The following is a 15,329-nucleotide window of genomic DNA, read 5'->3' as shown; positions in this document are numbered from 1 at the left end:
GATGGCATAGCCCATTTTAAGTTGAAATTAGATGTTTCCCAGTACAGAAGAAGTCTGGGCTCGCTCGTCTTATAAGTTGGGCTTCTTGGCCTTTTGTACGTTGCTTAGCGCGGGAATAATCGAAAGAAAGACACTGAATCTACACCGTCCCTCTCACAGAATGAAAGATAATCAACGGTGAATGATGATAACAAGTCATCGATCCGAAATTCCCAAAGAAGAATAACGCGCGGGTTATTACGTTCGGTATTTCGGTAAGCGCGGTAACCCAAAATCTGATAAATTTCAATTTTCCCACTTCTCTTCCAAACGAAAATTAAAATCAATTTTCAATTTATCTTCTTATTTATACAATCTCACTTGTCACAGTCTCCTTAGTTCAACACTGCTCATCTCTTTCGGCAACTCAGACCTTACTCGATTCGACTCTGTTTTTCTTACAAACAAAGACAAGGGAAAAAAGATGGGAGGTGGGTACCAAACAAAGGCAAGGAAGCGAGTCGAAGCTTCGACGGAGTCTACTACTACTGCTGCTGCTCCCTCTCTTGTTCGAGGCAAAGATGGCAGTGCTTTCGCTCGATGGTACTTATTTTCCTTGATTCTCTTGTGCATGCATGTTCTTCCATTCTCTTGTTGTAGTGGTTGTTTAATGTGTCTTTGAGTGGTTTTATTATAATTGTTTTTAGGGGTTTTCATCATTTGTTTTTCTGTGTTGATTAAAGTTTTATTTGTTTTCTTTCTTTGAAGTGACGAGTGTAAGAAAGATGTTCCCGTGGCGCTGATCAGTTTCCATAGTTGCAGTCTCGATGCTAAAATTAAAATGAATCTGGGTATGCATGTCCCCTTTTGATTTGTTAATTTTTTTCTTTGTTCATTTTCATTTGATGAATTTTATTCTTAACCTTTTTTGTTCGTTTCAGATGCCAAAGTTGTGGAGGCACCTCCGGAGGTCAAGAAGACAACTGAGAGGTATTTGATTTTACTTTGGTCCTTTGCTTTTTTTTTTTTTTCATGGCCAATTTCTTCATTAATAATGCGTATTTATTAATTCTTGGGCTTTATAGGAAGAAACCCTCATCAACAGAACCAAAGGCAAAGAAAGCAAGAGTTGGGAAGAAGTCTAAGGACAATAATCCTAACAAGCGCAAGCGCCCTCCCACTGCATTCTTTCTCTTCATGTAATCATTTTTCTACTGCTTTGGATTACTCATTTCATAAATGTGCTTGTAGGATACGTGATACTAACGTTTTTTCACATGTTCCAGGGATGATTTCAGAAAGGAATTCAAGGCAGCTAATCCCGACTCTAAGGATGTTAAAGTGGTAAGTTTTTTTCTTCTTCTTCTTCTTGTGAGTGTTTGTTAAGGTTCTTTATAATTTGTATAAATTATGATCTTGTTTTCTTTTCCCTGGAGTAGGGTTTTTTTTTTGTTGTGAGTTAACTTGTTGAATGAAATTCAGGTTGTAAAAGAGGGTGGTGCAAAGTGGCGGGCTATGTCTGATGAAGAGAAGAAAGTTTATCAGGACAAATCTGCAGAACTGAAGGCAGAGTACGACAAGGCTGTGCAGGCGGATAATTCTGAAGATGGTGATGTAAATGCTGAGGCAGATGCAGAGGTTGATTTTCTCTACCCGATTCTGACATTGTGGATTTGTTTAATATTGTGTTCTTTTTTAGTAAGAATTGGTTTGTTTCTTTATATCTGATGGTTTTTTTTTTCATCTGCATTTGATTTATTTAGGAAGAAGCAGGTTCGGATAAAGAAGCTTCAGAAAAAGAAGTTGAAGAAGTAGATGAAGTAGCTGATGAGGAGTAGGATGATTGAGTTTATTTTATATTTTGGTGGAAATGGTTTCAGTGACCATTTTGCTTCCTTTTTTGGATTTTATGTATAAATTTTTTATATTGTAAGAATGGTAGATAGAGGGTTCGTAATGGCAATGTAGTCTAAGTTGTCCTTTTTGGATCTTGAATGCTTGATAGCTACATTATAGACAACTTTTGCAGTTTGTTATTATGGCGTTTTTTTCCCCTCCTGTTTTATGCAATTTTATATTTATTTAGCCCAATTCATACCTGTCTAACATAACATTAGTATCTATTATATTCTCAACATCACAAATTCTGGATTGTACTGTAAATCTAATATATCCTCTAGAATGGTAAAAGCAATTTCATTGATGTAACTAAATGTGAAAATGAATAAATATTATATAGGTGGAAATGGAATAGTGGAATTAATATGTGAAAATGCTCATATGACATGAGCATATCTTTGAGCAACGGAGTCAGCATTTTACTGGCTCTTCTCTGCTGTTTTCTTTCCCCTGCAAGGTGCCAAGGGCTTGCCACATAAACACAGATTATGGGCATAAGCAGCTGCAGGGAAGATGTTAAATGGCTTGCCTTGTGGGATCTCTCCACATAATCTGTTTGCCCTGAAGCTTGCATGTCTCATAGCTTCAATTCCCAATAAGCTATTTGGAATTTTTCCTGACAGGGCATTGATGGAGAGGTCAAGCCATTGAAGTTTTATCAGAAGTCCTAGACTTGTTGGGATAGTGCCTGTAATGAGGTTTCTTGAAATGTCTAGCTTTTCAAGGTTAATCAAGTTGGAAATTGAACTGGGGAGTACTCCACTGATCTTGTTACTTGCTACATTGAGTGTTTTCAACCTCAATCCTTCTCTGAACTCTGGGAATTTACCTGAAATTAGATTCCTTGATACATCTAAAACCTCCAAAAAGCCACTTGTCCCATTGTTTATGATCTTCGAGAGGGGTCCAACAATTTGATTTGAGCTGAAATCGATGACTGTGAGCCCTTCTGGCAAATTCATTTGGGAAAGATCAAACTTGAGTTGGTTGTTTGAGAGCTTGAGCTTTTGCAGACTTGACATGTTGGTGAAGAACCTTGCAAGCCCGCCACTGAAGTGATTGTCCGACAAGTCAATGGAGGTCAAAGAATCTGGGCTGGTGAAGCTTGGGAGGATTCCTTTGAGTTGGCAACCTGCTAAGTGGACATCAGAAAGCTGTCTACTTTTGATCCAATCCGGAACAATCCCCAAGCTGAGATTATTGTAGGAGAGGTCTATTGATAAAAGAGAAGGGATTCCCCTGGCTAAAGTATTTGGTAGAGGATTGGAGAGTGCATTTCTGGACAGGTTAAGGTACCAAAGATTCTGCAATCTTGAAACAGATGCAGGAATATTACCACTGAACCTATTTGCACTCAGAGAGAGACTAGTAAGGGATTTCAAGCCTTCAATTTGAGCTGGTATTTTACCTGTGAGCTGGTTATGGCTCAAGGACAAGTCCTGAAGCTTGGCCAAACTGAACAATGAAATGGGCATCTGCCCTGACAATCGGTTATAGGAAAGGTCAAGAAAGGTGATGTTTTGGAAATGACCTAAAAACTCTGGGAGTAACCCACACAGTTGATTGTGACTGAGATCAAGGTACTGCAAACCGTGAATATTTTGCAAAGTGGGTGGGACTGAACCTCTAAGAGAGTTTCTTGCCAAATTCAACTGTCGAAGATTTCTGAGATTTCCTAGACTCGAAGGAATCTCCCCAGTCAAATGGTTGCCACTCAATGAAAGCCCCTGAAGTAAGAGCAAACGACCTAAACCAGGAGGGATACTACCTGTGAGAGAGTTGTCCTCGAGGGATAGCTGAGTGAGATGAATTAAATTTGAGAAGCCTTGAGGAATTGGACCAGTGATTTGCTTCAAACCACTTATCACCAACACTTCCAAGAAAGGCAAATTGCTCAGAGAAGAGGACAGAGTGCCTTTCATGTAAAGTGTACTGTCTTTCTCTGGTCTCTGTAACTGGAGTACAGTGACTCTCCCAGCTTCATTGCACTCAACACCTTCCCAACCTCCATCGCAGCAGTCCTTGCTGATCCAAGTAGAGAGACTATCAGTTGTGTCCTTTACGATTTTGGCCTTGAATCCAAGAAGTGCAGCTCTATCCGACCCTGAGGAAACTGGGGTTGCTTCACCCAAAGACTCCACAAACAAACCAAAGAATGCGGAGACGAACAAAAGAGCTGGAACCCAATTCAGAATATGCATTTTTGAGAGGTGGGTCTTTCTCAGATCAGAAAAATGAGGCGAACAAATAAATGGGGAAGAACCTCTGAGAGTTTCGGATCTGGCAGAAGATGGAGGACTTTGAATGGAGAGAAAACATATTCTATAAGGGGAAAAGTAAGAAAAGTTTCAAAGCAGACATGGGTTTATTCTGTGTCTTCACGTACACAAGAAGGTATAATGATGAAAAGGATGGTGGCAAATGGATATATATATATATATATATATATGTATGTATTTATAACTCGAAGTGTGACTGAGAAAATATAATGCTGTTGGAGATGTTATCTGAAGACTCTCAAACACTGTCTTTCAATATTTATAGTAGCCAATCCCAAACCCTTTTTATTTAGAAAGTTAAAAAACAGTTGTTTTTTTGATTTGGAGGGTTGTCTGTGAAAATCAATTTTTTAAAGACGTTCACATGGACATTTGTGACCGTTCGATGAATCACGGGGTTCCTAGTTGGATTTTTTGAACGTTGGAGCGCACTAAGATTCAAAATTCTGATACAGTGTCACCTCTTTTAGTCCTTTTTTTCTTTTTTTCCCTTCACATAAATCAACCTCATTTTGCTAGTCCACAAGTTTCATGTTGTGAACTAGTATCAATTTTTTCTGCCCATTAAGAAAAATAATCATTTTGTTCTTCTTTGGCTGGAAGTGTTAGTAATTGTGTGACCTTTAATGGATTTTGGCTGCACTCTAAACGTTCATGTGAGGCTAGTATTTTTAGAATTTTGATCTGATTTGTATTTGTTTTTGTCTCTTTTTAATACTAAACTACTAAGGAAATTTGAACTTTGAAAATGAGCATCTCAGAATCGTTTTACCATAAAGTAAGAGAGTGCTGACAATGCCTACATTAACTAGTCTTTAATGACAAAATAATAAAATGTTTTAGTAGTACTGTATGTAAGTGTATTTGCTATTTATTTTTTTTTTTTGTAATGAATTTTGTAGAGCTATATTCATAAATAGGATCATATACGGGAGCCATGTAAGTTATGTTACTTCACATGCACATTTAACCTTCTGGAGCTTTTGAAATTTCTACAAGAAACGAATACAACCAAAACCAAAGAATTCAGAGAGATTTAAAAGGCTAGCTAAAACATTAGGCCAACTTTTAAATTTTCACAGTAAATTTGTTGACAAGGGAATAGAGATTAAAAAAGTGTGACTGTTACATGCCGACATTGATATATATATTTTTTTTTTAAACTCATCACAAGATTAATTAAGCAGTAAGCACCTCCCCAACTCTTAACAAGGAAAGAATATGAAATCTTTTGCCACCCCAACATAACGGTTTTATTTTACTTTTTTGATTTTGTTTTTTTAACAGTGTGACAAAGACAGTATAAGACAAGAATAATTATAACTTAGATATAAAGGTTACTCGTTATATGTATTGATAAAAAAATCAATCGTTAATTAAGATTAGATTTTAAAGTTGCAAGCATATATATATATAAATATATGTTTTGCCTTAAAAAAACAAGCACAAGACTATTGCCTCCTTTTCCTTTCTTTATTTGGAAGTTAGCTTAATTTTCACCTGTAAAGAGTAATTTTTTTTAATAATTTATTTATCTTAAACAAGAAACTATTGGGGTGTGACTTTCCACTTTCTTCTTCTGTAAATTGCAGTTTATTTATTTATTTTTCAAAAAAAGAAACTTACACATCACTTGCTAATCTTGCTTTTCTGGAAGATTGACGATTTCTAGCTAGGCTGTATCTATTTTTATTTTTAGTTTTACTTTAATTTATTGAAAGAAAGAAAAACTAACTTCTGTGAAAGTAACATGCATTAGTCAGGATTGTTGAAATTTTTGTTACTAGATTGTCAAACTATCACTCTTTGCCCTTTGACTTAAAATATCTCTCTTCAGTCTTTTAAACTACCCAATTGTTTTTGTCTCAAGATGTTGATAATTTTACATCAATTGTACAAGAATTGAGATTACAAACAAGGATCATTTATCATTAAGAACAAAATGAGGTATTATATTTGGATAAGAATTTAGCACATGATGTTTTTGTCCAAGGCCAATGAACCTTTAGTTAAGGAAACACAAACACACAAGTAAACAATATATATTTTGTCTGATTAGTAACAATTAAAATAACCTAATTAAGTGATTAGGTATAGAAGGAGCTAGAGTCCCCTAACGTGTTTTTATTTTTTATTTTATTTCATGAGTCTTGGTGCTTGCCCCCACTCCTTTTTCTTTCTTTTAATTTAATTTCTTTTTTGTTTCTAGCTATTGAATTGGCAATTTATATTGCCAGTTAGCAAAAGCTTTATCCGAAAAATAAATTGATAAAGGCTTTGTTGATGGCTTTAATTGGAAATTCGTTTTTATCATCAATTCAATATATGTAATACATTATATAATGAAGCATTAGTTTAGATGTCTCCTCAGTCCTCAGTCCTCAGTCACACTAAAGTTCATTTTGATTAAATTATATAATGTGGTCCATTATTTTGACAACCAATTCCTCTCTTTTTGTTAAGCTGATATGAGCTAATCTTCGCATTATTAGCAACTTGATTTATAAGTGCTCCAATTAATCTTTAATTAACTGTAATTTTTTTTAGGGGATTGACAAAGGACAGAGATGTAAAATTGCCATTAGAAACTAAGTTAGTGAATATATTTTTTTCTAAAAAAAAAATTAAAAAATAGTTCATTATAATAAATTAGCTAAAAAACATTATAAAAATACATTTACTACATATTATTTTTTTAAAAATTATCTATAATAATTAAATTAAATTATATAATTTTTTTAGTGTGGTATAATATTATATTATAACAAAAATAAATAAATATATTAAATCATTAAATATATACAATATATTTATTACTAAAAATTAATATACCCTACTACTAAAATTATATACCACAAATAAATTATAATAGTACTAAATTAATACTCAAAAAATATATATCATACTAATAAAATTATATATGCCACTATTAAAATATATATACATACGAGAAAATTTATATATAATAAAATAAAAACTAAATATCATCTTCAATAAATAATATATTATAGACAACAAAAACCATATACCATACAACAAAACATATATACCTACAATAAAAAATATAACAAAATAATATAATATTATTAAAAATAATTGTATATACCATATTAACAAAATTATATATAATAAAATAAAAACTAAATATGCATGATCTAAAATAAAATAATATACTATACAATATGTTGCCCTTAATTTTGTCAAAAATACGTGGGCCAACGGGACTGCGACACGTGGATTTGAGGAGTAAGGTTTTGGGATAATTTGACTAAGTCTTTTTAATCGAGAGGATCAGCAAGAAGCCTATCTCCTGGAGAAGGTATGAGGGATCCACGTACTCCCAGAGGGCAAAGCTATAGCAAAGCACCTCCGGGAGGTATCAAACCCCATCTGAACGGTTGCCTCGCATTTAATGCCGCATGAGAGAAGGCGTATTGGAACTGTCATAAATATTAAGTCTGACGGCGTAACCCCCCTTCTGTAGCTATTACGCTATGATTAATAAGCCTAGTGACGGCTACTTTATGAGGAATCACATCAGTCAAAAAGGGATAATGGATTACATCTACCTAACCCCTAAAATACCTAGGGTGTAGACCACGCATTTCCTATGATACACTCGTTGGGAATGTGTGCTCCTACTGAAAAATACAAAAAGACATGTAGCTCGGTTCTAGGGATCATCCTACAAAAACACTATAAATACCCCCAAACACATTAAAGCAGGGGTGGAGATTTCAGGGTTTCATAAGAACCCAAAGAGAGAAAAGCTACCAAGAACATTCTCTGTAATAAATACTCTCATAAATACTAAAGACTCGTGGACTAAGGCTCATTAATGCCCCAACCACGTAAAATTCTCGTGCTTTAATCTTTCTAAAGCTTTCTTACATATAACTAAATTGGTTGCCAAAAATCTCGGTCAACACAATAAAATTTATATATCATATAACAAAAATATATACATTACAATAGAAATATATATAAGAACAACAAATAAAAACAAAAATATATAAGATGCTAATAAAATTATATATCATGTCAACAAAAGGACAATAAAAAATAGAACTTAAATATTATTTAAAAAAATGATATATCGTATAACAGAAAATACATATACCATGCACCAAAATATATATACTAACAATAATAATAAAAATATATATTACTAATATATATATATATTATACTAACCAACTATATACCACAACTAAAATATATATACTATGACAATAAAATTATATACCCTATTGTATATAATAAAATAGAAATAATTAAATAGTATTAAAATAAATAATATATCATACAATTAAAATATAAAAAATAATTATTAAATATATTTAGCATGTCAATAAAATTATATACATACATTAAAATATTTGTATTATGCTAACAAAATTATATACAACTATTATATATAACAAAACAATATAGATATACCATAATATTTAACATAATATTTAAGTAATTTATTTTTAATTCTTAAAAAATATGAAAAAATTAATGATTTTTTTTATGTGGAAAAAAATAATGTAAATAATAAATAGTCTAAAAAAAGATATTTCTTTATTTGAAATGAGAGCATTCACTTACATAGTGTTAGGCTTTGTGCCCTAAATAAAACTCTATTTCAATGTAATCTTTTCTATTCAATTATCAATAAAGGAATAGATTTATTTTCATTACTTGTTTAATGTATTATTTGGTTCATGTGATCATTTATTTACTTATTTGATTAATAAATTCATCCAAACCCTTACCACACTAATATTCTTGATTATTGTGTTGTCAACACAGTGGAAAGCAAACAAGCTTGTGTAATTAAATGTATTCCTAGATTTATCAGTACACATGGTTTAACTGATATGATAATATACAACGTAGTTTACTTGCACCTTGGATAAGTGCTATGTCCTTTCCAGGGCATTGGTTAAAGTAAGCTTGGGTTGGATGTTTGGAGTATGCATCGGAAGGGACCGATATTGAACTTGGACTAGATATGATAAATTTACCGTAATATCTATTCAATTCAATATCACCTAGTTGATCCTAGATCAAATGATCTTAATCCTGACATGGTTAGGTTCGATCTCAAGAGTGTTATTTTTGTTCTTTGATTTGTTAGTTAAGCTTACCTTTTAGTCCGAGTGATACATACATTTTGGGAACACGGTAGTACAATTTAGTGGGAGCGCTAATCATAGATTTAGAATCTATAGCTTCTATCCGGACATAGAAGTGAAACGATGATTTCCTTCGAGCTTGGCTAAATAGAGATAAATGATAGAGCGCTCATTTTAGTGATTATATTAGTTCACTAAAATATTATTTATAGGTGGCTAAGTGTTTTAAGGATAAAATATATTGAAAGGGTGTAACGGTAATTTTGTCCCTATGCAATGTAAATCATCTATAGAGGATCATTGATTATTGTGATTATAACAATGAATAATTAATAGCGTATCTATATCGTGGAACATATAGAGCGTTCTATGTATGCAATTCTAAGTTCTATAGTGGTTCAACGAGGAATTAATAAGTTAGAGAATTTACTTGGTAAATTCTAAATCTGCTTATTGGAAGCTCGGTTATATAGGCTCATGGTCCCCATACTAGTTGAGACAAACTGCTTGTAAGACTTAGTTAATTAATTTTACTTAATCAATTTTAATTCTAAAATTAGACTATGTCTAGTTTATGAATTTTCACTACGTTATGGCTTGATTGTGAAGAAATGGTATTTTAGGGTTAATTTATTAATTAAGAGACCTTGTTGAGTTTAATTAATAAATATTATAAATGACAATTTTATTTGATAATTATTTTAATTATTAAATAAATAGTTTTGGCGTTTATAGGGTTGAAGTTGCAAAAAGTGGTATTTGTGAAAAATAGATAAAATAGTTGAGAAAAATGGCAATAAGTAAACTAATGTGAGGCCCATCATATGGCCGGCCATTAGGTGCCTATTTTACTCTATTTTTATCAATATTTTATTCCAAATAATTCAATCCTAACCTTATTGGAATTTAGTATAAAAGGAAGGCTATGGTCTCATTATCCAACTAATGCCTCCAAAGCTAAAAACCTAGTTTTCTTTCTAGGTATAGAGACTTCTGTTGGGTTTTATGCCCTAAATAAAACTCATTTCAATATAATCAGATTTACTTATTAATATAGATCAGAAATAACATTTAATGTTGCATGGTTCACATGATTTATTTCATGATTATATGTACATAATGTATAAATTCATCTGAAACCCTTTTCACATACTTGATCCTGTTTATTGTGCCGTCAACACATTTGAAAGTAAACATGACTATGTGAATAAAGTTTCCTAGATTTATCAGACATAGGGTTTTACTGATATGATAATCTACAACAGAGTTTACTTGCATTTGGAGAAGTGCAATGTTCTTTCCAGAGCATTGGTTAAAGTAAAGCTCAGGTTGGATGCATGGAGTATGCATCAGAAGGGACCGATATTGAACTTTGACTTAGATTTATTAAACTTACCGTAATATCTATTCAAGTCAATATCGCCTAGTTGATCCTAGATCAAATGTTCTTAATCCTGTTATGATTAGGCTCAATCTTGAAAGGCTATTCGTGTTCTTTGATTTGTTAGTTAAGCCTACTTTTAGGTCAGGGTGATACGTACATTTTGGGAACACGGTAGTGCAATTGAGTGGGAGCGCTATCATAAACATGGAATCTATAGCTTCTATCTGGCGAATAGTAAGCAAAGGATGATCTCCTTCGAGCTTGACCAAACGAACATAAATGGTGGAGTACTCATTTCACATAAGCTGAAATATCATTTATACGGGGTCAAGTATTTTAAGGATAAAATACATTGTAGGGTGTAACGGTAATTTAATCCCTTTACAGTGTAGATCATTCATATAGAGGATCAGTGATCACATTAGGATTATAACAATGGATAACTAATGATGTGTCTATATGGTGGAACATATAGAGCATTCTATATACTGAGAGTGCAATTCTAAGTTCTATGCGTGGATTCAATGAAGAATTAATAAGTTGGTGAATTTTAGTGCTAAATTCTTGATCTACTTATTGGAAGCTCGGTTATATAGACCCATGGTCCCCGCACAAGTTGAGATAATATTACTTGTAAGACTCATATAATTGGTTTTGATTAATCAATTATAATTCTCAAATTAGACTATGTCTATTTGTGAATTTTTCACTAAGTAAGGGCGAAATTGTAAAGAAAGAGTTTATAGGGACATATTTGTTAATTATGATACTTTGTATGGTTCAATTAATAAATATGAGAAATGACAATATTATTTAATAATTATTTATAGTTATTAAATAGTTAGAATTGGCATGTAAATGGTTGAATTAAAAAATTGGCGTTTTTGAGAAAATCAGATGCAGAAAAGGTAAAACTGCAAAATTGCAAAAAGTGAGGCCCAAATCCACATGTATAGGGCCGACCACTTTTGTAGGGTTTTCCCTCTGATATTTTCATTATTTTAATGCCAAATAATTCAAACCTAACCCTAGTGGAATGCTATAAATAGATAGTGAAGGCTTCAGGAAAATTACACTTTTCTTCTGACACTTTCTGAATCAGAAAAACCTGAGCCTTCTCTCTCCCTATCTTTGGCCGAACCCACTCTCTCTCTCTCTTCCTCTTGAATTTTGAAATTACCTTAGTGTATGAGTAGTGCCCACACACAGCAAGTGATACCTCAATCATAGTGAGGAAGATCGTGAAGAAAGACATTCAGCAAAAGGAGTTTCAGCATCAAAGATTCAGAGAAAGAGATCCAGGTTCAGATATTGATAATGCTCTGCTACAGAAAGGAATCAAGGGCTAGATATCTGAACGGAAGGAGTCATATTATTCCGCTGCACCCAATGTAAGGTTTCTTTAACTTTATATGTGTTTATTTCATCGTTTTAGAAAGTTCATATTTAGGGTGTTAATAAACATACTTTTGAGTAGATCTAAGATCCTGGTAAAATAAATTCCAACAACCTCTTCCTTTGTTCTCTTAATTTTGAAATACCATAGCCATTCTTCACAAACCAAAATTCAGCCATTAGTGATTGAGTACATGCCCACACATAACAAGTGAGTCCTCAATCATAGTATGTAAGACTGTGAAGAATCCAAATAACAAGAAGGAGAATCGGGCTTAGATCTTGGTAATACTCTGCTACAGAAAGGATACAAGGGTTAGAAATCTGAGCGGAAGGAGTCATTTAATTCCGCTGCAACCACTGTAAGGTTTCTCATACATTTTATGTGTTTATTTTTATCGTTTTAGAAATTCATTTTAGGATGTTAAAACATACTTGTTAGTAAATCTAGATCATGGTAAAATATATTCCAACACATAGTTCTATGATTTAAGATCATTTGCTATTATTCCCTATGTAGAAATTATACTATTTATGAGATTTTTTTAGTTTTTACTTTTACGGCATTTTTAAATAAACCATTTGTTCTATGGGATTTATGTTTTGTTTTTCCTTTTATGGGTTTTATGGTTGCCATATTTTTGTTAAACTTTGGCCCAATTCCCACATATATATTTTTTAATTTTATTAAGCTACAGCTACTGTAGCTCACTTTTTGCATGGAGCTAGCTCAGTATACTCATTGCTTACCACCATTTCTTCTGCTTCAATCAATCACACATTTTGTCAATATCTCTTCATTTTCCTTTTATTTTATTTCAGCTTAGGGTTTTCCTTTTCTTCTTCTTCTTCTTCTTCTTCTTCTTCGGTATCCTAGGTTGCATTTTTGAAATTATTTAACTGTATAATTAGTTCAAATTAAATAATCCTATATCCAACTGTCCAATTTGTTGCATGGTGTGTTTTATATTGTTTATTATTAAAACAAGTTTTATAAAACTTATTATTGTTTAATCTAAGTTGCCATGGTTAAATTTTTGACAGATGCAATGATATGATTTTAACCAATAGTTCAATTGTCAATAGGTCAAATAAATAATTTGTAACAGGTAAATTTTGCAATCTTCTTTCATCTATGTATAAACCTAGTAACATGATAGGACCCATCCAAATCAGTGTGCCTGTGTGAGCCTATATGTTTGCATTGGGCTTAGATGCATATAGGGAGCTCATTTAATTTTTGTAATTAAAATGGACTAGGTTGCTAAATAAAATTATCACACTTGATAGATATTATTTAGGCCCAATTAGTATTTGGGTATTCAATTAATAACAGTTGTTTAAATTAAGGTTAAATTCCTCTCTTTTGGGCCTTGTGAGAGAGTTAGGGGGCCATTAGTAGTGGGTACGACATACTGAACCCAGCCCTCCCTCACATGAACAACCCCAACTGTGAAGACCCATTTGCCTGATTTGAAAAACTGTACTAGGTTAATTAAACTAGTTTAACCTAATAAAAATTGATTAGCAACATAATAAATTTCAAAATATGTGAAATTCATTTTTCATTTGATTATTTTGAAATTAATTTAGAAAAACACACTTAGTTTAATGAAATTCAAATTCAAGATAAACTAGATGTATTTTTCTGTATTTAATTAAATAAAAGAAGTTATAACTAATTAGATTCTTCTGGAAACTTAATTATTTGAATCTTCAAAGAAAATATATTTAAGTTGAAAATTAGTTTTTCAAACTAATTTTGGATCAACTTAAATTTGATTTTTTTTTTAAAATTAATAATTAAGTAGAATCTTCTTGAAAATTAGTTATTCAGATATTCTTTAAATATTGTTTTCAGTTAAAAATTTGTTAATTTTGGATCAACTTAAAATGGAATATTTTTCAAATTAAGGTTGATTAGTTCAAGATACTTTATTTGTTATCTAATTAAATTTTTTGAAAAAGAATTTAAGTTGAAAATTTTATAATTTTAGAACAACTTAAATTAGATATTTTTTTAAATATTTATTTTATTATATTTTTATTACTTTCAAAATTTTATATTTTTTATATAATGATTTTCGAAAATTAAATTATGTTGAAAATTAATTATTTAATTAATTTTGGATCAACTTAAATTAAGTAATTTTTATTAATAAAATATATAGATTAAAATAAATGATTAATTAAAAATACATTATTTTTAAATAATGAGCTTTAATCAAAGAGATATCCGATCTCCATTGTTGGTCTTACAATGGTTAAATGTTTTCAATATAACCTCGAGACACTAGACTTCGTCCCCCTTATGGATGGTTATTCGTTGAAAGCATTTAACACCGTAAGATCTCATATGATAAGTATTTTGTAAATTTTCGTCTCTATTAGACTCTCCCCTACGGTGAATAGTTAGAGATAAACTTACAGAATATGAAACAATGCTTTAAGCTCATAAAATGAGAATAACCTTGACTCTCGCTTACCAGGATAACGTTGGATTCTCATTTTGATCGAATTAAAGGTTGCTAAAATGGTGTCCATTTTAGATGAGCTGACTACTCTATTCAACTAATGTTATCTTTGACTCTCACCTACCGGGACACTGTATTTCATTATGTTAGAAATCTTGGAAAATAATAAATATGTTTAGTTTTTGGTATTTTTGCAAACATATTTGCTTTACTTGTTATTTTCTGAACTTGTGTATGAATTTATTGAACTAATAATTTATTTCTGTTTATTGATATTTGTAGTGTAAAAAATGTACAACCCACACCCCAATCCTCATCTAGAATATGCCTTTAGGAATGAACTTCAAAGTGTGAAGATGACTCCTGGTTAGAGTATCACTTCACACTTGCTCATGATGAACAAGAAATTCTAGAAAGCAGCTAAGCTGGAAATTGTTTTATCTGAGGAGCAGAGAGTTCATTTTATTCTCAATAGCTTATCACTTGAGTTTAACCAATTTTTTTTAAACAGCTGGAACTCGTCCGACATAAACAAGTTGGACGCTGATTTGCGTGCTTATGAACGGACTTTGTCACTTGCATGGAGATCCTTCTCCAGCAATGTAGATAAGGGCAAAAGGAAAGGTAAATATATTTAGAATTATTCCTCCAACAATCCTACTACTTCAAGCTAAGTTGAGAAGAATAGAGAAAGTGATTCCACTTCCTCAGATTATCCTTCACAACAGACTGAACCAGCAATAAGAAAAATCCAAAAACAATTAAGCAATGATGCTTTAGTTTTTGAATCACGTGT

The 15,329-nt window shown here is 31.9% G+C and overlaps 2 protein-coding genes across 2 annotated transcripts; one reads left to right on the top strand and one right to left on the bottom strand.

The window, feature by feature from the left end:
• Positions 1-270: 270 nt before the first annotated feature.
• LOC115722213 (high mobility group B protein 7) lies at positions 271-4,387 on the top strand. Its single transcript, XM_030651358.2, has 7 exons — positions 271-582; positions 748-830; positions 921-969; positions 1,065-1,178; positions 1,266-1,323; positions 1,462-1,617; positions 1,743-4,387. The coding sequence occupies exons 1-7, from the start codon at positions 464-466 to the stop codon at positions 1,815-1,817; spliced, it is 654 nt and encodes a 217-aa protein (XP_030507218.1). The 5' UTR covers positions 271-463; the 3' UTR covers positions 1,818-4,387.
• On the bottom strand, positions 2,157-4,079 carry LOC115722212 (LRR receptor-like serine/threonine-protein kinase FLS2). The gene has a single exon (XM_030651357.2). The coding sequence runs from the start codon at positions 4,077-4,079 to the stop codon at positions 2,298-2,300; it is 1,782 nt and encodes a 593-aa protein (XP_030507217.2). The 3' UTR covers positions 2,157-2,297.
• Positions 4,388-15,329: the final 10,942 nt, after the last annotated feature.

Source organism: Cannabis sativa, chromosome 9 (assembly GCF_029168945.1).
Source record: "Cannabis sativa cultivar Pink pepper isolate KNU-18-1 chromosome 9, ASM2916894v1, whole genome shotgun sequence".
Lineage (NCBI taxonomy): Eukaryota > Viridiplantae > Streptophyta > Magnoliopsida > Rosales > Cannabaceae > Cannabis > Cannabis sativa.
Note: the sequence above shows the minus strand (reverse complement) of the source record. Positions and strands in the feature narration are given on the sequence as shown.